General features: G+C 37.5%; 1 protein-coding gene across 3 annotated transcripts; it reads left to right on the top strand.

The window, feature by feature from the left end:
* The first annotated feature begins 35 nt into the window (after positions 1-35).
* On the top strand, positions 36-23,745 carry SEPTIN10 (septin 10). 3 transcript variants are annotated; one of them, XM_040054641.1, is made up of 9 exons: positions 36-190; positions 3,651-3,768; positions 4,465-4,660; positions 6,103-6,289; positions 9,591-9,752; positions 11,235-11,331; positions 11,903-12,065; positions 12,453-12,487; positions 13,178-13,248. In XM_040054641.1, the coding sequence occupies exons 1-9, from the start codon at positions 161-163 to the stop codon at positions 13,192-13,194; spliced, it is 1,005 nt and encodes a 334-aa protein (XP_039910575.1). In that variant the 5' UTR covers positions 36-160; the 3' UTR covers positions 13,195-13,248. The 3 variants fall into 3 exon arrangements, with proteins under 3 accessions (XP_039910575.1, XP_039910576.1, XP_039910577.1); XM_040054642.1 differs by lacking the exons at positions 12,453-12,487; positions 13,178-13,248 and adding an exon at positions 21,553-23,745; XM_040054643.2 differs by lacking the exons at positions 11,235-11,331; positions 11,903-12,065; positions 12,453-12,487; positions 13,178-13,248 and adding exons at positions 21,553-21,741; positions 21,826-23,707.
* The last annotated feature ends 753 nt before the right edge of the window (positions 23,746-24,498 follow it).

Genomic DNA, 24,498 nt, shown 5'->3' with positions numbered 1-24,498 from the left:
GAGGCGCCCGCCAACAGCGCCCGCCCCGGCGGCGGAGCCGCGGCCGCATCCCCTCCCCGCGCTCCTCCCCGCCGCGTGGCTCTCCCCTTCGGCGGCAGTTTTGGCCGCGTCTTTCCCTCCCGGTTCTCCTCCCTGTTTCTCTGTCTCGCCAGGCGGGACTATGGCCGCTTCCGATGCTGATTCGCACCCTGTAAGTCCCTTCTGCGGTGCGGGGAGCGGTTGGTGAGCAGCCCTCTGCGCCGGGGCTGAGCCCGTCGCGGCTGAGGGGACGGAGGGGCCCGGCAGCGCCGGCACCAGGAGGGGAGGGAGGGTGGCGGTCGGACCGTGCGGAGGGTTGGAAGTGCCGCCTGTACCGCGCTGCCCTCGCTGCGGGGCAGCGGGCGCTGTCCCGGGTCCGTGCCGGGCGCTGGTGAGGGCCGCGTCAGGCTGCGGGTCGGGTTAGCGTGGGAGATGAAAACTCCTTGCTCACGCCGTCTAGTTCCCAGAGCTGCCAGGCTTTTAGAACACTTGCTAAAGGAACTTGTTTTCAGATGTCACTCTTCTTAGCGCTCCCGTGCGTATCGCGTATTTCAAGTAATAAGTTGCACGTTATCTACCGAAGAATTACTCCTGTGTAATGACAAAGCCGTCAGTGGGGGAATGTCCACCCTCGCGTCCTTCCCAGGGCCTCCGCGTGGCCGCCTGGGGCTGGTGGGACCCTCACCCCCTGCATAACCACACACTGATGATGGTTTTCTTCGAATTTTGGAGGACAAATTTCAGTCACGTCTATAAACCCAGTAGCATGCTAATTTCTTGCTTGTACTGCTAGTCTGGTTCTGCAGAGGCTTATGCAGAGTGATGCATGTAGTCTGGCTTTTGCTTTGGTACAGCATAGTGTGCAGTCATTGTCAGAAATACGTGGCAAATTTAAAAGAGAACTATTTTTTTTTCTTTTCTTTCTGAAAGAATAATTTTTAAATGTTACACCATCTTAGGCTCTTTTTTCACGCTGTTTTTGATCGGCAAGACAACTTTATATACACTAAAATAATTGTTTAAATCATAGAATCCTAGAATGGTTTGGGTTGGAAGGGATCGCAAAAAGATTGGTTCCAATCCTCCTGCTCTGGGCAGGGACAGTTTTCACTAGACCATGTTGCTCAGAGCCCCATCCAGTGTAATGAATCTGGAGAAATCCGGACATACTAATTATGCCACCACCCTTTAAAAATCGGGTTGAGGGAAGGAATGAGATGTGATTTAGGTAATGTCAATTAGGTGATCAACTAGGTGTTATTTCTTTTGGGAGCAGTAAGAATGCAGGTATCATGTGGTCAGTTTTGTAGACTTAATTTCTCTGCATATTTGTTAGACAGTAGCAGAGAGACAAACACCCGATGTCCTTGGAAAATTTCAGTAGGATAAATGTGGGCTACTGCTTTTCTATTAAGACAATGCTTCAGTTGCCGTCAGGTGGAATAGGTTTACACAGTGATTCTCCTGTAAAGGAAGGGAGGTGTTATCCTGAATTAGGGCTCGCTGCTTGGTAGACATGAGCAATTTACACGCTGAGACGAGCTACTTCTATTTCTCTATTCTAGCTTGTGCAGAGTAGGGTGCTAGGTGATAACCCACAAATTGCTAGCTGTCTAGTCATCAAAACTACATTTTTACATTTTAGCAAACAAGGAAATCAAGGGTCCTTGGCTACTAGTTGCATCGTTTTCTTAATTAGTGTTCTACCGTACAATTGGTCAGCGATTCTTTTGTCATGCTAATTAGTTCACATTCGCAGTCTTTCTCTTTGGAGCTGGTGGGTTTCGTGAGTGTTGGTGGTCCATGTGTCGGTGGGCATAATCTCCTCCTGCTAAAATTGCCTTGGAGCTGAGTCAGTGGGAGTTGATTTCAGCATAGTTGCTAAGTTGGCTTTGTTAGTTTCTTCCTTGTGTTGGGAGTTCTGCCAAATGTCCTTGTGGTCCCTACATTTTTAATTCTTTGTGTCCACTATCATTAGCACATCCTTCTCCCCAAGCTTTGTTAGCCTCCTTCATATCTGAGATCGTTGAGTCATGTCAAGCCGTAAATCTTAGCGAGGCAATTCTACTGCCAAAGTAATTTATCTTTTTGACACCTGGACATCAAAAGGAAATAAATTTATTCCTGCAAGTTATTTTTTTTTTTGTCGGAGAGTTACAAATGGCAGTGCAGAGGTTTTGGGGGTACCCCAGTGCAGCTGGGATTTCGGCCGGTGACATGAAGGTGAAAGGCCTCCCTTCTGCAGTCCTGCTTTTGGTGTGGGGGCTGAATGGTTTGTGTTAGAGGAGTTGTCTTCTAGTGGCACTAGATGTGCTTTGAGTGTCAGACTGAGTAGCTAGAGTTCTTAGATATGCAGCCACTCTCTCTCAGATACACTTGTCTTTAAATGGACAGGAAGCTGACAGTTCTCAATGTTTCTCTGTACTTTTTAATAGTAATTTTCTTCTGGTAGAATGTCTTGAGAAATTTTGTTTTCTGACATGCTTTGAATGTACTTTTTTTTTTAAGAGCCCAAAGATGTCACATTTTGTCTTTAAAGTGTTCACTTTGCATATGCATTTTCCTCCATGTTAGTCTAAATGGAATTATATAAATACAGGAATCTAAAATAAGAGTTGGTGCAGTTAGTGCAGTCTGTAAGCCCGTACAGGGAAATCCTGTGCAAATAAAGAAGAGGATGAGTATATGCTGTGAGGAGTATCCGCATCCTTCTAGCTACATGAACTCTGAGACTTACTATGCATACCTATTAGAAAAGGTGTCATTTTAATGGCTTTTAAGTGTTAACTTTAAATATTTCCTACTGTTGACCGTGTGCATGTTCACAGAAAACAGTAATGGTTTTCAATTTCATGTGGATTAGAAATATAAAAGAATAGCATGGACCTGCCACCATTTCTACTTCCGATATGTAATGTTTGTTTTAAAATACAGTTCATTTTTATGAATCAATATATGTCCTTTTAGCCTTATGCATTTTAGTATGCTCACTGCCTTGATGTCATGGTTCGAGATTGCTAGCTGATGTTTGAAAAGTAATGCGTACCTTTAGATATTTCTAATGAAATAGATATAATGCTGTTTTAGAGTTCTGGTGCATATAATAACTGTAGATAATGTTTTAGTTTACATGAAAAGCAATTTCAGTTCCAGCTCCTCAGAATGGGTTCAGCTTGATGACTTACACATTCCTCTGATTATCTCTATATTTTGAATTCTGATGCTTTGATTGTTTTTAGTACTTCTTCCTAATTTCTAAGAGCAAACCAACTGTGATCTATTTTCTCCCTTCAGTTTTCAGTTTACATTTTCAGTTGTCCTTGTCTACTTTATTTCATTCACATTCCATAAGGTTGTTTGGTTTGTTTTGGAGTTGGGGTGGGGGTTTTTTTGTGTGGGGTTGTTTTTTTTTTTTTGGCAAAACCTGGACCTTTTTTTAAGCCTGCAAATCATCCTGTAATTTTTTTTTTCCTCAAATTGTGGAATAAAGCTGATTTGACAGGTCTATTTTTTTCAGACTGACTTTTCTTCATTGTGTGTGAAATCATAAGGAACAAGTTCTAGCTTTTTAGTAGAATTAATTTATTGCTATTGTTAACTGATTTTTTTTTTTTTTTTTTTTTTTTTGGTAGCAAAATGTTGGCTTTCGAACTTTGTCCTTGTCTGCACATGTTGGGTTTGATAGCTTACCTGACCAACTGCTTAGGAAATCCATCAAGCATGGCTTCTGCTTCAACATTCTTTGCATTGGTGAGTAGTATCTGGGTGCTTTAAGGCTTTAGTGGTATACCCATCTTAGGAAGCAACTGAAATTTAAATCCAGTTGTGGTGTTAAACAGTTTCTTTAATGTTAAGCATGAGCTATAAGTCCATCCTTTCTCCCAGATTTGTTTATTTGGGTTTGTATGTAGCATTTTCATGAACAATGTGGAGACCAAAAAATGTTGAAAATGGATGCCAGTTATGTATTCACTTATCAGCAGAATTTTGGGGGTTTTTTTTTTGAGTAGACGGGGCTTATACTTGTAATAAAGAGCTTCAGATTAAAACAACTCTAAAATCCCAAGGTGGTATTAGTGAAGTGTTTCCATACTTACCAGATATTTGGCTGTAATATTTTACAGTTATTCTTAAAAACCTTTTGTTGAATCTCTGATTTCACAGCTAACTACTTTACTTTTTAAAATCTATAGGAAGTTAGTTCACGTTTTTAAAGAAACCAAAGTGTCAAGACACTGTTCTGCTCATTACTCATTAGCTGGTAATTTACCCTTGTAGGTAGGATGAAAAAAATAATGGAAATATATTTAGTGTTCACTAAAAGAATGTACAGATACGTTTTGCTCAGAGGAATCAGTTGAGAAGTTTTCGTATACATTTTCTGTGATTATTATGTGTTTATTTGATGTGCAAAACGTCATCTCCAACCCTTCGGTTTAACTCTAGGGGAAACTGGAATTGGGAAATCAGCCTTGATGAGCAGTTTGTTTAACACCGATTTTGAGGACTCTCCATCAACACATTTTCTGTCAAGTGTGCGACTTAGAGCCCAGACTTGTGAGCTCCAGGAGAGTAATGTTCTTTTGAAGCTGACTGTTGTAAAAACAGTGGGATTTGGTGACCAGGTGAACAAAGCAGATACGTAAGTGCCCTCCTGTCATTATATTATGCTGAAGTTTTGGTCTTAATTGCAAGTTGATTTTTCTTTGGGCTTTGTAATAAGTGGTTGTCTTACATGTGTTCCACATAGATGGTTAAGTGTTTTCCATGTGTGCCAAAGTAAACACATTGTTCTTGTCATGTAAGGAGTTAGTTTATAACTCAGATGAACTCTGCCCCTTTCTTTATGATATAATCTTTTATAAATGTGTGTACATGCAGTAGTTTCTTTTGGGGTGGAGAAAAGCAGGGAGTTCAATGGGAGGGTTTTGAAACAGCCAAGCAGATTATAAAGTACTGTAGATTATATAGATTACATCTACAGGGTCTTTATTGATTATAATTTGTTGAAGAATTTAAACTGGAATAAACATCGTGTGGATTATCTAAGGCCTTTTGGTTTTTTGTGTGAGACAACTTAGTTGGATGATGTAGAGGCAGCACGCTGGTGTCTTTCAGAACATTTTTTGAGTTTCTGCTTTTGTGAATTTTTTACAGGACTGAACTGTCTCAGCAGATTTTGTTTCTTTCACCTTAATTTGTAAAGAATTTGTTATGTGAGTACCTAAATGGTGGTACTCATATAGTAAAAGATTAGAGAGTCACATTAAGATTATCATGACAGCTGTGGTGTATGATACCATGGGATAATAGCTGCTGCTGGTGAATTGGATGAAGGAGATGCAAGTAGATACTAGGATAGCTATTAGAGGTTTTGATGTGTAGTATAGGATATGCCTTTTTGTTCTTTTGATTTTGTATGTTACACCTGCTTCTGGATTTCAGTAACATTTATCTGGTTTGTAAACTTTGTGGAGCAGAAGAAATGTAAGGCTGCACTGTTTCTACATCTAGCAAAACTTTATTTTTGAAAGCACATTAGAATCTGGTTTTAAGTAGGATAAAGTATACTTAAACTGTACTTACTGTAAATCAGATTTTTATTCTCTGACATCTCTCATTTTAGTTTTTGTCTATTGTTTAAGAGCTCTCTCATGTACAGTACCTCGGAAGATAAAGTTCATTCTGTTTCTTGGTAGTATTAGTTGCATATTCTGTCTTTTCTTGTATTGTACTTAAGAGGTTGTATATTCTTTATATTTAAGAATTCTGCATTTGCACAGCTTAATTGCAAAAATTTAAAAACATCGCTTGAGAAGTTTGATTATAATCATAATTAACTTTATGTAGCTTTTTTTACTAATGGTAGCTGGGAAATATTTTGTTTGTATTAGATGCACAATTCTTTTTTGAGTAGCTTTTCAGAAATTAGGATTAGTTTGTACATGTAAGTTTTTGCCCTACTTGAGCATCCTTTTGACATGTAAAGCAAAAATCCACAGGACAATACAAGAGAATTCCCTTCTGAGTCTGTCTGTGTTTAGGACTAGCTAATATCTGGTTGTTAAATTTTATTTCCTACAGCTATCAGCCAATAGTGGATTATATAGATGCACAATTTGAAGCCTATCTTGAGGAAGAACTGAAAGTTATACGATCTTTATTTAGCTACCATGATACTCGCATCCATGTCTGCCTCTATTTCATTTCACCTACAAGCCGTTCTCTAAAAAACATAGATTTGTTAACTATGAGAAGCCTAGACAGTAAGGTAAGACTTGGAAACAGTTCCAAGAATTTGTCGTACTTTCTAAAGCATCTTGTAGCTTTTAGGTTCACTACTGTCTTTCAGTTCTATATCGATGCAAGGTAACAATAGGGTACCTTCCATAAGTGCTGTAGTATTTCTGCTTAAGCTTGTTTCTACTTTTGGGACTGCTGGAAAGTTGGCATATAAAAAGCTCTGCAGCACTGTGAAGATCTTTGATATAGATAACTGAAGATCCATGAACAGAACACCCTGCCAATGTGGCTTTTCCTGAGATAGGCTGCAGCAGCGTTTTAACATCTTGATTTGTTTAGAAAGCTTTAAAATAGTTTCTAGTGAAATTACTTGAATTTTCTAAATCCTTAACTTTCTTCCTGTAATGGGGCTGTGTGAAGCGAAATGCTTAACCTATTTTTAAGAAGCTTTATATTATTTGGATTTAATCTGTTGAAATGTTGAAAAATTTGAAAACTTAGATGCGTTTGCTGTGCCTTTTGTGTTTTCCTTTGCGCTTTACTAGAGCCCCTTCTGCTAAATTTTCTTTCTGCATTTTCCTGTTTGTGAGAAGTTTTTCCAAGATGACAAGGATTAAATCAGCCATCCAATCCACATTTGTGGTTGATAGCACATTTGGGATTTTTGTTACTTTGTAGATGTATTTTGCATTCTGAACTTCTCAGCAGCAGAGAAGGGAAGATATGGTGGTACAAAGGTAGGGAAGAGCAGGGTCATTTCTGTGTGCTATGTTGTTGGTTTCTAGGTTGTGCCCTCTCGTTATTGAACTTCCTTTAAAACAGTGTTTCTTTCAAAAGAAAAGGATCTAGATCTTTGAGTCCTAGCATCCTAAGAAGATACGTCCATCAGGATAAACCAAAAGTAATTCTGCTTTGGGGAATTTTGGCTTCTAGCCACCTACTGCAAGTATTTTTAGTTCTGCTTTGGCACAGAGAGAGCATGAACCACATGTAACTCTGTTGTTTTATCCTTTTGCAGTGGATTTTTTCTGATCTTACTACAAAAATATCTGTGTATACACAGAAAGAGTTAGGTGCTTTAACTGTAGTTTTGTTTCCATCTCGTTGTGGAGCATGTTTGTGGTGCTTTTAGTACTGTATTCTCCTAGTAGCAATTAAGAACTTGGAATTTCCCAGGATGTGGTAGTCCCTGGGTGCATTCACCGAGTACAGGAGTCCATAAAGAGAAGATGGTACAGCAACATACACCAATCAAATGTGTAAATCTATGTCAAAAGCTGTCTTGAGTTTCTTCCTAAATCCACTACAGTGTACACTGTGTGCTTTTGTTACGGTCTGTTGCTACAAAACAATAGCAGATTACACAGCTCAGAGGTAGAGAGGGTTCTTGGAGTAGATTAGGTTCATCCTGTACTCTGCAGTCCTGGAAGAAAAAAACAGAGTATCTATGGTCAATTTATTTTTCTCTTTTATGAATTGGATGACTAGCTAAGAATTTGGACTCTAACACTTAGACATTGGAAAGTCGTATAGTTTTGCTTAGAATGGCATCACTACAGACCAGCCAGGTTTCATTCACAGACAAAAGGAATCTTTTCCTGTACTCTTTCTTGCTGGAAATAATGATTATTCAATTAAGAGCTCTGCAGTTCTAATTCATTCTCTCAGAATTGTATGCAGGTTATGGTTAAGTCAGTAGACTATCATCAGGAGTTAGTTTCGGTTTTTTCCATTCAGAAAGAATCTTCAGAAATTTTTGTGTTGATTCACAGAGATACATTTAAATCAATCTGCTCTTGCAACCAACAATGATTTCATGTATTTATTTTCCTTCTTTGTTGCTTATCTAGAGCCAGAGTAAATTTTATGCTTTTCAGTTTTTATACAGTTGTGGTGATTTAATGTCCCTGTTGATAGCTGTAATCACAGTTTCTGATGATTTTGCTTTTTACTGTTCTCCTTGGTAGACTTTCTTTGCTATTTGTTTTCTAAGAAATTCTCTTCTAATTAGTGAGTGTTTGAAAAATGTTCATATTGAAAAGACAACTTTCATGTTGAAAAACAGTAGAGGTTCATTTGATTCTGAGGACTCTGTGTTCCTTCCATTTCTAGACCGATATTGGAGAAAACCTGAGTTGATGTCCCTCAGCTAATTTGATTGAAGGTGTGAATTACTCCTAGCTGTTACAGATTGTTTATACAATTCTAAATTAGTTCAGTTATTTAAAAAATGTATTCCATCATTTTATTTGATTTTAGATATTTTACCCCATATATGCTTAGATCATGTATGCTCCACAGTTAAGGACTGTGATCAGGTAATTTTGGAAGCCATACTTGAGAGCTGGCCTGCTTCTTTTTCTTGGTGACCTTAAGACCTTAATGCTTACAACAGAAGTCTTATTTGAAAAATATCCATTTTCAATCTGTTCTTGACATTTAGGCATTTCTATTCAGAACAATAGAAACTCTGTATGATTTTTTCTTTTTTTCTTTTCCTCTCCTTCCTTTTTGCATCTGTGCTCAAGGAACTCTGTAAAACTCTTCATCTTCTGAAATCTGGAAGAGTTACTTATGTTGTTCTTTCAAATTTGGATATTGGCATTTATTATTTCCATTTAGTTCTGGAAAATGTGTATTTTGGGAGTGGTGATAGCGTTTGTAAAAAAAAAATTGCCATCTAATGCCTTCCAAGTTACTGCCATAACTATTTTAGGAAATAGGGCAGTTTAATAGAACTGAATTCAGTGTTCTGAATATTTTGTGTAAAGACTGGTAAGCAAGAAGCTTTAGCCTTTGTCATTCCTCTGCTCATGTCAGATATTGGAGGAACTGTGCTGCAGTAGTGAGGTGAAGAAGCTGTAGATGAAAGGAACCCAAGGAGAGGCTTGGGGGTAGGAAGGGTTTGGTAGCCAGCTTCCTTTTCTTTGTGTATTTAAGACTGTCAGCTTTCATTTAACACCTGAGCCACATCCCCTGCTGCTATAAACCAAACAATTTTTTTTTTATCAGAGATATAAATTCTTAATGGCATTTAGTTAATAAGTAGGCATTGCTTTCATTTGAGTACTTTCCTCTATGATACCTCCTTCCTTGTTCTTAGAATCAATTACTTTTAAGGGAGTATATTAAATAATTGGTTGCTAGTTAGTTAAATGATGCCCATGAGAATATTTCTCATTGTTTGTGAAAATTTGATATCAGTGGATGGAAAAGTTTGGACTGTGGAGGAGATTTTAAACAGCAAATTAGAGAACAATTCTACTTATCAAAGTTGCCACCTCAAAATTGAAGTCTCACACATTTCATATAATTTATGTCATTCATAGGTGAACATTATACCAGTTATAGGCAAAGCAGACAGCATTTCTAAAACTGAGCTACAAGAGTTCAAGAAGAAAATAATGAGTGAATTAGTTAGTAATGGCATCCGGATATACCAGTTTCCTACTGATGATGAAACCTTTTCTGAGATGAATACCATCATAAATGTAAGTAAATGACAAAAATACTGGTATTTCAGTACTAAAGGATCATTCTCTAATGCTGATTAATGTCACTGCTTTCACCATTGTCTTTGAACTTGTAAGTTTGCATGTCACAAGTTTGTTTCTTCTTCTTAGAAAGCTCATATGTGTTGGGGTTTTTTCCTTACTTGCAAATCTTCCTGCTCCTCTGCTTTTGATACCTGTAACAGAAAAGAGGTACTCATGCAAGCGGTTTTTCTAATATCTGGTTAATTAATATATAGTAATTATTATAGATGGACAGATTGACTTTGCTCTTTTCCTTAGCAGATACAATTTCACATCTGGTAGAGAAGATACTTAGGTGCCTCATGTCTACAACTTTCTAGGATAGCAAGTCTTCCACCTGCTTTTTTTCTTTTATTTAGTGCTTTCTTTTGAAATTAGGACAGGTTTTCTCTGGAGATGAAAAAGTCAGATGTAACTCTGGCTTATTTTCTGTTGTCCTTTCTGATTGTCCCAGGGGTAGCTGCCAACTTTCAGCTAAGGCTGTGAAGCTAGGTGGCTTTGCCTTGAGCACTCTGTATTTGCTGCTCTCGTGCACGTGTTTATAGGCACACATGAACATGTTTGTGTGTGCTGGGGTTTGGAAGTAGGGAGCAGGAGCAGGATGCCAGAGCCCGTGGCTGTGCATTCCCAGCCTGTTACCCAGCCAGGGAGTGAGAATGTGCAGTTGCTGTTCAGTAAACAGCTCCTTCTCCTGTGGGGAGGCGTGGTGGTTTGTTACTTACCACTTCCATGCTCTGCTAGTAATTTATTTTCCAGGTAGTGGTGTTTCTTTGTTTGGTCAGCTGTTGTGGGTCAGCACGCAGGCAGTCTGTGCCCAGCCTTCGTGCCAAGCCCACAGCAGTAACCACACCTCAGGTGCCAACGTGTGATTGTCACGTGAGCGTTCGTGGGATAGGAGCTCTGGTTGAATGTGGGTCATATGTTCTAGGGCAGTTTTCTGTTCGGGACTGACATTTCCTGGTGCAGCTCAGGATGTAGCTGGCTGCCTTTGCCATTGGGACAGACCTGCTGCATCAGTGACAACCTGTTGTTCACCAGGTCGTTGCCCCCATGTCTCATTCTGCAAAGTGCCTTTCCAGAGAGTTGGCCCCCAGCATGTGCTGGGGCATAGGCTTGTTCCTCCTAACCTGCAGCACTTAGCATTGCTCTCATTTCTACTTTGTGAGGTGCCTGTTGGCCCATTTCTCCACCCTGTTGAGGTTCCCCCGAGTTGTCAACACACCCATCTGGATCTAACAGCTGCTCCTTCTGCTTTTATTGTACTTTGAGTTTTTTATCACTAGGTGCTGCCTAGCTGCTGATCTCCTAGGGTTTCTGGTTTTAAACTGCCTGCTTTTTCTGAACTGGTGGTTTCCTCCATAAGTTACTTCTGAAGTGTTTTTATGCTTTAACATAAGAATACTGACAGATAAGCCTTTATTGGTATGACTCCTGCAGGGTTATTTGCCATTTGCTGTGGTAGGAAGTATGGAGAAGGTGAAGATTGGAAACAAAATGGTGAGAGCTCGTCAGTATCCTTGGGGCATTGTAAAAGGTAACGGAATTTGTAAAAGTATTTTTACGAGATTTTTGCTGTTGTTGAGTTATAAAATTCACCAGTAATACCAGGGTCTGTTTCACTGATGTGATTGTATTTTTTTATCAGGCTGATTGTATTTTTTATCAACAGTATAAGGAATTTTGCAATTAATACTTGAGACATGCACTAATTTGTTGTTTAATCCACACTGATACATCCTTGGGATCGAGGTATGAGATGGTGTACGTAGTATTTAGGTAGGTTAGGCTAGTGACAGTACCTCTAGTACTACCAAATATCAAATATTTGTGATTGTGAGTAAAAAGGGTTAAAAAAGAGAGAAATGTGTTGTTCAGCTCGAACAGGAAATCAGGAGAGGTCGAAATATGTTCACCAGTACTTACAGGTCTTCAGTACTTCAGTGTGTATATTAGAAATTATAAGGAAGCATAAGAGGTATAATAAACAACAAGATACTTTGTTCACTAAATGTACTTCTAGGAAAAGGTAAGGGATGCTGTTTAAAATATATTTTTACTATTTGGCTACTTCTGCATAATAGTAAAATCTGCTTTTTACTGATTAGTGGAAAATGAGAGCCACTGTGACACTATAAAGCTTCGCAGGATGCTTTGCACAAATATGGAAGACTTAAAAGAGAAGACTTGTGCATATTATGAGTCATACAGACGTTGCAGACTGGAAAAGTTGGGTTGCAGAGATGTTGGCCCTGAGAACAAACTGGTCAGGTAAAGGACTTAATGTGCATTCATTTCCAGCATCCATTCACTTTACAACGCAATGAGAGTGTTCATACATAAAATAAGTTTTCTAAGAAGGAAAGAATATTTTTTTTAATTGAAGGATGTAGCTGTTCATTCATGTTAACTTCATGGAGAAGTATATGGGTTTAAATGAGCATTCTTTTTAAAAACATGAAAGCCAGTTGTATTTCTGAAATATTTCTCTTCCATAATAAACCTGAGGATTTTAATTTTTCTCAGGAAGCATGTCAGTTTTCTTTAGGTACCTGTGCTTTATGAACTTTAAAATTATTTTCATTATATATTAGTATTATGTTTTACTTTCTCTCTTGAGAATGTCTGATTCTGGATAATGGTTTGGTTGGACTTCAGGTTCAGAAAGGAATGGAGGCAAAAGCTTTTACAAAGTAAGTGGTTACGCTGTTGACTTCTCGCGTTATCTGCCATAATAACAAATGTCAGCATTTTCAAGTCAAGAAATCTCTTGCTGTTTTGTAGGGAGTTAAAAGAGGATTCCAAAGGAAAGTTAAGTAGAAGGTTGTAGACATTCAGTTGTTTCATGTAGTAAAACTGCTTTCCACAGGAAGCATTTACAATTTCTATATCCATTTTGTTTAATCTTTTATTTCCAGTTCTTTTGTCTCCCTCTTCCTCCCTCTTCCTTTGTTTTTTCTTTATGCATGGGACTGTACTTCTAACTGGTCAGAATCCTGCTGGGGAAGAGCTGGTGCTTTGTGAATTATTCAAGCCTTCATGGTTTAGCGAAGCACCATTACTGCGTAGTCATGGTGGGAAATACCAACTTAAACCTGGCATGAAAACAGAGTAAGACTTTGCATTAAAAGCAATTTCTCATTGGTTGAACCAAGGCACATTTGCATATTAGTTCATTTAGATGATCTTGAGCTGACCTTGAATCAGTGATCTCTTGACATTTCTCTTGATTTAACAAGAATGTAGTACATCCTTTTCATGAAAAGAGAACCAAAGGTGAAAGAGGTTTAAAACCTACTGAAATTAACCTAGAATTTTAATTTGATTTAAGTGTAAGTTTAAGAACCTGTGTTAACAGCTGATGTTTTGTTCTCCTTGTCTAGGGAAGACTGTTTTTTAGAGATTTATTCATGGCAATATTGACTCCAGTACCTTTGGCTTGTCTGAAGCTGGATTTCATGGTGTTACAGCCACCTCAGGATAAGAATTAAATTATAAAAACCATCATCCGTAGAAGTGTTTTCTTCTACGAACAAAGGAATTATCTTTGTAAAACCCCTACACAGTTTGCATTTTGTTAACAGCCTGAAATGGCAGGTTCACATCAGAATGTCCCAGTATTTTTACGCTTTGGAGCTCATTTAGAAGTTGTCTGCTTCTTGGATATACAGAAGAGCTGAGTTCTCTCTGGTGTGTAGATTTTACATATGGCCCAATAGATGTCAGTTTTATTGAGAGAGTTTTGGCAAGGAAGTACACTTAGTTTTAGTTTTAGTAAATCAGATCTACTGAGAATGTCACTGTTTTGCAAGGTTAAGAATACATATTTCATAAGAATCTAGAAAAATGAACTTTCTCCCAGATTTACTGCAACAGGAAGAGAAAAGTAAGACTAGGATGGATGTGGTTGTCCCTCACTAATGTGGCATAATGAATGATGCTGAGGTCTGCAAGAGAAGGTATTTGTTGCTTTGGGTGAGACATTTTATGATACCATAAAAAACAAAGAGAATTTAAAGGATGTGTATGCAATGTAATTAGCAGACTAGTGCAGCCTTAACCCATAAAGTGTTTTATCAGATTACTGAGGAAACAATAAAAAGTTCTATCCTCAGCAATGTGATAGAAAGTGTCTTCTCACATGGAAGAAGATCAGTGCTTCCCAGTTTGCTTGTACATTTAAATAACTTCTAGAATAGGGACTATCCAGTTGTTTTAGGGTTATTAAATTGTCATCCTCTTTGTCCTTAAAGATGTTTGCAACATATACATGTGGATCCTAAGAGCTGTAGTTTTAGACTGTAATTAATATTGCATAGCACTATATGCCTGAAGATTAAAATTTCATCTTAGTTGTGTAAATAATGATCAAAATGCAATTAGGAGAATTCATATTTTGTGCCTGTGATGTAGCTGTCTGCATATTAAATATGATAATACTGTTAATTTAGAAAACCTTTGCTAGACTTGAGCGATTGGCTGTTTGTAGCATTTGGACACTGACACTTGAGTAGCAAATGTGCCCTGACTTTCAGCACATTGGGAAGAAACTGCCTGCAAAGTTCCTGTATTACTCTTTGGGAGTTAGGACAGTAGTTCATTCATCCTGAATTGTATGCTACTGCAAAGCAACACCAGTAATTCTTGGGTGTCCAGCTACCTTGTGAGATAGGTTGTGGGCAGACGTCTGTAAAGGCTTTCACTCTTACATGTGAAAAAGCACATTTTACTTTTTTTTGGAAGATGTGGAAAGAGATGGTTTCAGCACACAGCACCAAAATACATTTGCACCTTTATTACTAGGTGTGAGAAGGGAAAATAAAGGTAATCTGAAGTGACTTTTAAAACACCTATTTCCTAATCCTGTATTTTTGGTGAAGCTATTTCATAATAACTTTTAAAAATCTGTTAGTTTGCAGTTGCATTCTAAGAATGAAGTAATGAAGTCAATGGATAGCAGAGTATTTAGGGTGTGGTTTATGCATTTTATGCAGTATCTGTTGGGTATAAAATTCAGAAAAAATCTAACTTCTAAATTTTTGCTACTTAAAATAGTATAAGTAAAATACTTTCAACTTTATTTGTTGTTGAAAAGTAAAGATAAGCTTTTTTCTGTTTGTGCAGATGGTCTGATCCTGCCTTTCCTATGGTCCAATGATATCCAGTAGGAACATAAATTTCTAGTTTCAGGTCACTCTCAGAAAGAGATAATTTCTGAGATGTTTTGAATAGTAAAATTTGGAACAGCTGGAAACAGAAATCTAGACATGAAGAGTGCCTCCAGGAAAACAAACTTCTAAATATACACACACATACCTAGTTAGCCTAGGTGTTTGAAAGGGAGGAGAGGATTGCTAGTGTTTTGAAACTGGACATTTTGTTAAGTCCATTTTTCAATTTAAGTTGTTGCTTATGGGCACATTTTTGTTTTGAAAGAAGAAAACTGAGAGATCAGCAGGGTCTGTTGAAAAAAGCTGAGGATTGATATTCAGGCTCTATGCTTGCATGTTTATTTGCTGATGTTAATAATTCTCTGGGTTAGTTGTTTTTCTGTCATCATAATTAGTTTGTTCTCCATTATAATTGCAATTTAACATTGTTATAACAGAAGCATCTTGGTTTCTTAGTATTTGGGTAATCATTCCATGCTTTTTTCCTCCCCAAAGCTGGGATATTCAGACCTTGCAGTTCTTAAACTTGTTTATTTTTCAGTCTGCTTTGAAGATGATGACAGAAAACCAGGAAGGATTCAGTGATACGAATAATTTTATATGTAGAGGAAGGTTGACATGAGTCTTTGTCATGTCTAAAAAACCTAAAATTTGAAAGGCTATTAGACGTTTTCCTTAAGAAGTCCTTAGCAATGGAGTTCATCTTACCAGCTGCAGACCTTTTTATTTGAGCTAAATATTTTAACCATCTTAGAATGAGATTGGACCACACCCAAAATACCAGTTTTTCATGGAAAATTGGTAATTCTTTAGGTCTGCCACATCCTTATTATTGCTCAATATCAACTGAGCTAGTTGACTGGATCGAAGCACTATGCTAGAAATACCTGCCACTAGTTGTCTTTTGTTTTTTTTAGTTTTCTGATATACCTTAATTGATAGTCAAATGTTATGCAAAAAGTTACAAGTGTTACTTTCAAATTTGAAAGTTTTTAAAAGTGTAATTGATGAACTTTAAATACCTGTATTGTTCAAATGTATTTGCACATTTTGTTCCACTGACAGTTGAATTTACTTCAGTCTTTATTTGTGAACATAATGTGTCTGATAGGCAGTTTTGGGTTTCCATGCTTTCAGTCTCATGCAGACAGAAAAAACTCTGTCACAGCTATGCTTCTGTAGAAGGCAGGTCGTAGTGCTGGTTTATGTATGATTAGTTTAGACTTTCTTCACAATCCCTTACTCCGAAACCTCAGTATGAATACATTATTTAAATAATTAGTTATAACATTTAAATTTTGAACGGAGTGTAACATTCTGGATGCCTAAGCCAGAAGAATGAGAGAAGCTGTGAACTTGATTTTCATAATGTGCTAAATGAGAAGCCATGATGAAACCGGATAAACCATAAAATATTTTACTGTGAGCAGTGGATGAAGTAAAGTTGAAAGGATTGGCTTAAGATTTTAGTGTAGGTTTTTCCTTCCTCCACAAATCTCCTAACACCAAAGTGTATTTGGGTTATTGTGTTGCTGGTACACCACGCGCAGAAAAGGAAATTTTGGTTTAGTTCTGTCTTGGTGATTTCAAGAACAATTCAGTCCAGGGGTATTTAATGGAATCATAGAATGGTTGGGGTTGAAAGAGACTTCAAAGACCATCTAGTTCCAACCCATCTGCCATGGACAGGAACACCTTCCACCAAACCAGGTTGCTCAAGGCCCCATCCAGTCTGGCCTTGAACACTTCCACACTTCCGCTTGAACACTTACTGGAATCCACAACCACCTGCACAGTAAATAGAAAAAATACCCTTTTATTTCTCCTCTTCTTTCTATGTGTAATATGATTAGTTACTGAGTTGAGTGTCTTCAAAGTTCATCTTTTACTAATTCCAACACAAAATTGCTTTTACCTGATAAAGTAACCTAATCTGGGTCTAAAGATGTCCACATAAAGAAATGAGGGTATGATTGCAGCATATTAGCTTAATCTAGCATTTGTTCTAGCAGCTTTATTGTTCCCAAAGAGAGCATTTTATCTATCAGAACTGACACTGTGTGCAGAAACTGTGTATAGTGGGAGATTGCTAACATTTGAAAAACCTGTGCTGTAGCATTATTGTCTAAGCTTAGAGATAGTGGGAATTAATACATCTGTGTGAAAACCATGCCCTTGTTTCATGTGGATTTAGGGATTTAGAATTTCAGAGTGACCTAAGTTACTTCACAGCTGATTAAAAGCCCCCAAAAGAAAACCAAACACAGAAGGGTAATTGTTCTGAGTTTATTTTGTTGCCATGTAGTGCTCGAATAAGATTGAATAGGAGGAGTGCTCTGACCTTCATACCTTAGGAACATTGTCTGCATGTGCAATTTCAAGATGTTTCTTCTCTCTTTAGATGATATTTTGAATACAAATAGGAAACTTTAGGTTTGAGAAACTGCCCAATCACCCTGAATTTAAAGATAGAAGAGAGCTGTTTAAGCTTAGTGTTGCTCTAAATAATTAACTCTTTAGAGTTTTGTGTGTGTGTGAGTATGTTTTCCCATTTATAAATGGTTTAAATAGAAACAGTAGAAGATAGGACAAAAACATAAGTGTGTATGTATATTAGAAGTATAAATCAAAATGAAATACTTAATATACATACCTATTTATTTTACATGAGGGTGGAAGGCATGAGTTACCTGGCAAAGGACAGTAACTCATGTTAGCTGGGAAGGGCAGACCAGTCAGCACTCATCAAATGTTAGAGGAGATGAAAGGTGTAAAGAGCAGCCCCAGAAAAAAGCTAGAACATTATCCATGATTTGGTCTGTTCTTAAGCCCAATGTCATAGAAGACAATGCTTTTGAGTTTCCAATAACCATTAACACAGCTATGGTCCACCAATTCTTTTCCTTGAAATCATGTGACTTAGAGAAGTTTATGGTAAATGTTTCGATGGAAGAACTGGTGTCATTAAGCAGGTTTGCTTTTCAAAAGAACTTTGGTGTATGAGGTACATCTGTGTACAGGCTCCATTCATATTTCTTGAAAAGCACATTTCCTGCCAGCACTGCCTAGCAGTGGTAGTATAGACCCCGAAAATGCCAAACTTCTAGTAATTTATTCATATGAATAAATTACTAGCATCTTTTAATTTGCCATGGTAGGCTTTGACATGAAAGAAGTATCTCAATTTCAAGTACCTGTTGTTTGGAGGAAAAAAGAAATTGTCTTGTGTACTGAAAGTAGAAGGGAGGCATAGATTTAAAAAGTAACAAAATGTTTGATTTACTTGCTGACTTGGTTTTTGCTGGAGATTTGCTCAATGATCTGAACTAATTTACTCCTCCTATATAGTTTCAAATATAAGTATAGTATATATGTAGTTTGTTTCTGGAAGAAGGGGTTCAGGGTCAAAAAAAAAGCAGTCTTGAGGTTTTGGCTGTTGCATGTTGGAAAGTAACCCTGTGTTTTGGATGTTGAACTACTTAGGAAATTGAATTCATTCTATATTAATGTAATTCTTCCATATTTTAATTTGACATTACAAAAAGAGTGCTATATGGTTTGAAGATCCTGTTATTTTCTTTCATTTTCATTTAGGAACAGTCAGTTTTTTGTTACAGTAATGCTCCAGGTTAATGGTTTTTGTATGGTCCTACTTGAAGACTGAGGTTTTACAATGTGAAAATTTTGGGAGATTTTTCTGTCTTAGTAGAAAGCAACTTAGAGGAGAAGCTTATGCATGTTGGAGTCAGAAGGGTATAAATCAAGTCTTTAGAACATGAGATGTCTAAAGTGTATTTACTTCAAAATGTAAATTTCCCGGGAGCTGTTAGTATAAGTAATTTTACTCAGGGTTGTTTACATAAATAAAAAAATAGAAAGAGGAGATGCTTCTGTTTAGGTTTCTTCATGAATTTTTATGTGGGAAACTGTAGAAATTAATATTTCAGATGAGTGTTAATTGTTTAAATAATTTTCCAGATTGTTGGTTTTCCACACCGAATAAAGCAGCGTGCAGGAGAGTTGCTTACATTTTTGAATTTCAGTCTGCAGGAAGTCATTGAGGCAAAGAGACTCGAGTTCTGCCTTGAAATGGAAAGCAAAGAAGAGGAGATTAAGCAACGATTTTTGCAGAGAGTGAAGGAGAAAGCAGCAATGTTGGAAGAGGCAGAGCAACAGGCAAGCATGCCTGTCTGTCTTGTGTTTGTTTTCCGAGATTTGGAGCAACTAAGTTCTTAACAAAACCACTAGTTGATATTTATAATTTCCTAATATTTTGAGGACAGTAATGCTTTAAATCAAAAGCAGTTTGATTACACAGGTTGATTGGATTAGCAGATTGATTAGACACCAGCAAACAAGAGAATATGTCTTGTGAGAAGCAGCTGAGGGAGCTGGGGTTGTTTAGCTTGAAGTAAAGAAGGCTCAGGGGAGACTTTATTGCTCTCTACAACTACCTGAAAGGAGAAATGTAGTGAGTTTGGGTTTTGTCTTTTCTCCCGAGTGCTAAGTGACAAGAAGAGAGGAAATGGGCTTAAAGTTGTGTCAAAGGGTTTAGACTGGACATTAGGAAGAACTCTTCCCGGAAAGCGTTGTTAAGCGTTGGAGAACAGGCTGAGTGCTCAGGGTGAGTCACCATGCGTGGAGGTATTTAAAAGATGTGTAGATGTGGCACTTGGGGCCGTGGTTTAGCGGTGGACTAGTGCTGGGTTCCTGCTTGGACTTGATGGTCTTAAAGGTCTTTCCCAGTGTGCATGATTCTGTGATTCTATAAATGGCACTCTTATTAGGGGAGGCAGGAGCTTATGGTCTAAAGGCTTTGGTAGATAGCTCATACAAATCTATAGAGTAGGAGTTGATGTGGTGAAGTAAGAGAGTGATGAGTATAATGGCTGCTTTTTTGTCTTCTCTAGCAGTGTGGTGACAAACATTGGAATGCCATAACAACACAGTAGGTGCTTTTCATGCATAGATTGCTCTGCAAAAACCAAGATTTTAGGAAAAAATATTTTCAGAGGTTTTTCAGAGTGAGCCATGTGTGTTTGCCTGACTTCAGTTATTAAGTCTAAGCTCAACCCTTGTGCTGAGAGGTTTGAAAGTACATATGTGTGGTATTCTGTTGGTTTGTTTCAGTTCTGGTTTCAAAATCTCATGTCTTCCCAGCTGCCTTAAGATTACTTGAAGATGTGAAGTATTTCTTGGCTCTGTTTTTGGAGATTTAGTCCTGTCAAGCTGGACTAGCAAGATAGGAGCTTCTCATCTAATTTCTGCCAGACTCTCATTGTGGTCACGCATATTTATATTTAAACAGTGGTTTAATTGAAATTGGAAACCCATATATTTTTATTAATGTTCCTTTCTGTACCTCAGTCTCCCAGCAAAGCTGTAGCAGTTTTATTTTTAGGTGCTCAGGTGCATGTTTTAAATAAGAAGGCGGCTTAATATTTGTTTTCTAAATCTGTTAAGACCCCCATGCTGTTTGTGAAGAAAGTCAGATTCTGTCTCAGTATGAGGCAGTCCAGTTGGAAGAACGCTTAGCCGTGTTCAAAGCAGGTTCAGCAAGGTCTTACACAGTATCTGCACTACTTTGATATTATCCTTGGGTGATTTATACCAAGTGGTTTGTGAGCTCTGCATATTGCAGAATTATGGATATTAGTTTTCCAAGTTCCTGATGTGGGAAAGTGATCACGCAGTCACTCCTAAAGAACATTTGCTGTGTACTCTACATACACTCTACATACTCTGCTGTATTTTGTATCTGGAAACTAAAGAAAATCAGGATTTCTGTTGTACTTCAGATTTCTTTCACATCCTTCATTTAGAGGAAGCTTGTAGGTTCACCTATAAAATTTGTCAGCTCTGCTGCGTACAACAGGCATAGTGTTACTTCTCCACTATAGTTTCTTCTTTGCAAAAGCAGTATTCCAGGAGAATTTGTGTGGGGGGAAATTGGAGATGAGGAAGGATTAACTACTGCTTTTGTTGTCATACACAACTTCACAGTAGGTTTAAGGTGGTTGAAATACATCTGGAAATTAAAATGCATTAATATGTCAAAAAAACCCCAATCAAAGAACAGTTACTGTAGAAAAGTAGGTAGCTTCTTGCAGCCCACAGCTCCCCTGCTGGACTAACTCTGTGTACTTAGTAATATTTAAATCTGATCAATATACACTTCCCCACTTGATTTTAGGGAACTATATTCTACTTGAGACATCTTGATTTAATCTGTCTGTTGATAATTGGTTCATCACCAAAAGCCTCCTTATTTTGATACAATAAAGGTACAGTAAAATGTAGTAGGGAATCTAGTATTCACTTAGTGCCTTCGGTGTTTTCCACCTGTACTTGGAGTGTAATAGCCTGGATCATGAGCACAGTCATGTCTTAACAGATAAAAGTTATTATTTTTTTGTGTTGCTGTTTTTTAGTCTTAACAGTTTGGAGAAATAACTGCAGTTTCTAATGAGTATTAACACCAGTTGAGATGGGTTTTACTAATAATTTGCAGGGGGGGTTTATATTGTGATAGCACCACCTTGTGTTGCCATTTGGAAATGTTATTTTTTTGTGCTCTCTTTAAATAGGTACTGACTAAATTTGAACGTCTTATGCTAATGCATCAAGAGGAGGAGCTGAAATTAGAGGAAAAGAAAAAACTTCTAGAAGATGAAATAGCTCAATTTATTGAGAAGAAAGCTATCACTGAATCGATTCAGTCACAAGTGCCTGTCTCTACCCCTGTTGTCAGTTTGAAGACACAAGGACTGCAAAAAGTAAGTGATGATACTAGTCATCAGAGACAGCAAAAAAAATTCTTCACATTCACTTTTATAATTAAAATTTCATTAATCTTTTAGAAAAGACAGAAACATGCTCCTATTCTGTGATAAGAAGACAGAAGTGTGTAAAATACCCTCATGCTTGGATTTACTCTTAGAGTAATTGCTGTATGTTCTGTGAGCATTGTTTTTCTTTCTTTTCTTTTTCCCATGAAAGAACCAAGATTTTCAACTTGAAGTCCAATGCTTTCATGTCAGAGATGAAGGAACTATGAGTGTTGGAGAGCAGAGCGAGAGGGAGAGTGAGAAGGAGGAGTTAGAGAGAGAAATTCACCCAGGGAGTTTCAGGAATAGTATTTGATTGCAGCACTGCGGTTTTGAATGTAGGATATGTTAGTAGTTCTGTGAAGCTGTCTAACTGCTGTTGGCCCATGTTAGATGTGTCTTCCTAGTACAGATTTTTGAGAGAAGAGATTGATAAAATTGGTTGTAAAAACACAAAGTGCAGAATATGACCCACTAAAGATTTCACTTTCTTCTCACCCACCCACTTCTTTCTTTTACCACTTTGAAAAGAAAAACTTGAATAAATTGTGAAAATTCAGAAATACTTTCAAAAATAGTGTCCAGAGTAACATGCCCAACTGATCTATATTAAGAAAAATGGAATTAAATATTCTTATATTAAATTAAATTGACTTAAATGGTTTTCTTCTCCAAAGCCAGAAGACAATTAACTTACTAATTTTCTTCCCTGATAGCTTAGAAATTTACTGCAGGTAACATTTTGTTAATTAATTAACTTCCTGCAGTTGAAAGCAGATTTCTTGGTTCTGAATTTATTTATAACTGCTAGATTCTGAAGAACTTCAGAAGCTACGTTAGTGCACATATTTCCACAGATACCATCAAGCTTTTTGGGGTGTATACTAGGAGCCTAATTTGGCCAAAATTTATTGCATTTCAACTACTGTTACCAAATTCCTTTTCCTAGATTCCTTTTTTTTTTTTTTTCCCTGGATTTACATATGAAAGTGGAATTCTTGGTAACAGAAGTCATTATCTGCACTACTATGAGTAACTCCTCTGATTTAGTTTTACTTCTTCATAGTATGTTAAGTTTATATGCTTGCTGTGGTTTTTCAGTTCCAGCTTTACGTAATACTGATGGCAGAAGATACAATATTGATAATTTCTCATGTGGAAGCAATAATTCGTGGTGTGCTCTTGAAGGTATAGGAGTTCTGGTTTCTTGCTGAAATGTTTGGCTAATATCTTTCATTGCTGCATTCTGTAAAAGAATAATTTTTAAGCATGATCTGTACACACACAGTGTGGTGGTTACCGTCATTGTCATCACAGGCTTTCTCTTACAGCTTTGCCTTGATATGTGTTTGCCTTACATAAGTGTGGTCAGCTTGCTTTAATTTTAAATGCATTGTGCCAAAGGTGTCCCTGCCATAAACAGTTCCACTCAGACTATGAATAATGTAGTGCAGAAGTATTCAGTGAATATATCTGCTACAAGCTTCCTAAGGAGTTCTTTTCAAATAGTATTGTTTATTAGTCTACTAAATGTTATTTAATACAACTACTGAAATATTTGAACCATTTACTGATTTTACTGACAGACTTTTATTTATAGGCTTTTATGTAACAAGCAGTGTCCTAAATTTCAGATACGGTCTTTTTAATTAAAATTTACTGAGATATTTTTGCAGTGCTATACTGTTGCAGGATATTTCATCTGATATTACTAACTCAGTATGGAAAGTACCTATATTTGATGGTTTTGCTTGTGGTATTCAGTTACAGTTGAATGTTTACAAAATTCCAGGTTGGTTAAAACAAGTTCTAAGTGCTTTGTATGTTTTCAGTAGTACTGATAACTAATGGGAAACTATAAGAGGTACAGTTCTCTGGAGTTGTATTGTTTGATTGTTTAAAAATTAAATACTAACTTGACATAAATAAAATAGATTGGTTTTGCTTAAATGTTAACTCTTGTTCTGCTTCCTGTCCCTCATGTGTTATTAAAAAGGATTAAGATTTCACATTTAACTGAAAAATATCTGTTTTAAATATGATTGGAAAAAATAGGTGACTTTGTGTGACCTGTACCAGAAGGTCAGTGTGACTTGTGATATACTTGTCATATACCACTGTACTTACTATATAGTCATGGAATATCTCAAGTTGGAAGAGATCCTTAAGGTTCATTGACTCCAGCTTTCTGCTCCTTGCATGCTACCATGAAATCCAAACTGTGACTAAGAACATTGTCCAGACACTTCCTTGAAATGTGACAGAGTCGGGGTCCTGACCACTGCCCAGGAGGGCTGTTCAGTCACCAGCCTCAGCTATTTTACTCTCACACTGATGCATAACCATATAATTTTGAAGGGGTGGGATGGATCTTAATGATCAGCTAGTCCCAAGCCCCTGATGTAGACAAGGACACCTCCCACTACATCAGGCTACTCAGTGCTTTATCCAACCTGGCTTTGAACGCTGCCAGGGATGGGACATCCTCAGCCTCCCTTAGGGGCAACCAGTTCCAGTCCTCACCACCCCTACAGTAAAGAATTTCTTCCTAATATCTAACCTAAATTTCCCTTCTTTTAATTTGTACCTGTTGCTCCTTGTACTATCACTACAGTTCCTGACAGAGTCCCTCTCTAGCTTCCCTGTAGGCCTCCTCCAAATACTGAAAGTTTTGTTCCACACAGCCCTCTCTTCTCTGGACTGAAC

This window comes from Hirundo rustica, chromosome 2 (genome assembly GCF_015227805.2).
Source record: "Hirundo rustica isolate bHirRus1 chromosome 2, bHirRus1.pri.v3, whole genome shotgun sequence".
NCBI classification, from domain to species: Eukaryota; Metazoa; Chordata; class Aves; order Passeriformes; family Hirundinidae; genus Hirundo; species Hirundo rustica.
Note: the sequence above shows the minus strand (reverse complement) of the source record. Positions and strands in the feature narration are given on the sequence as shown.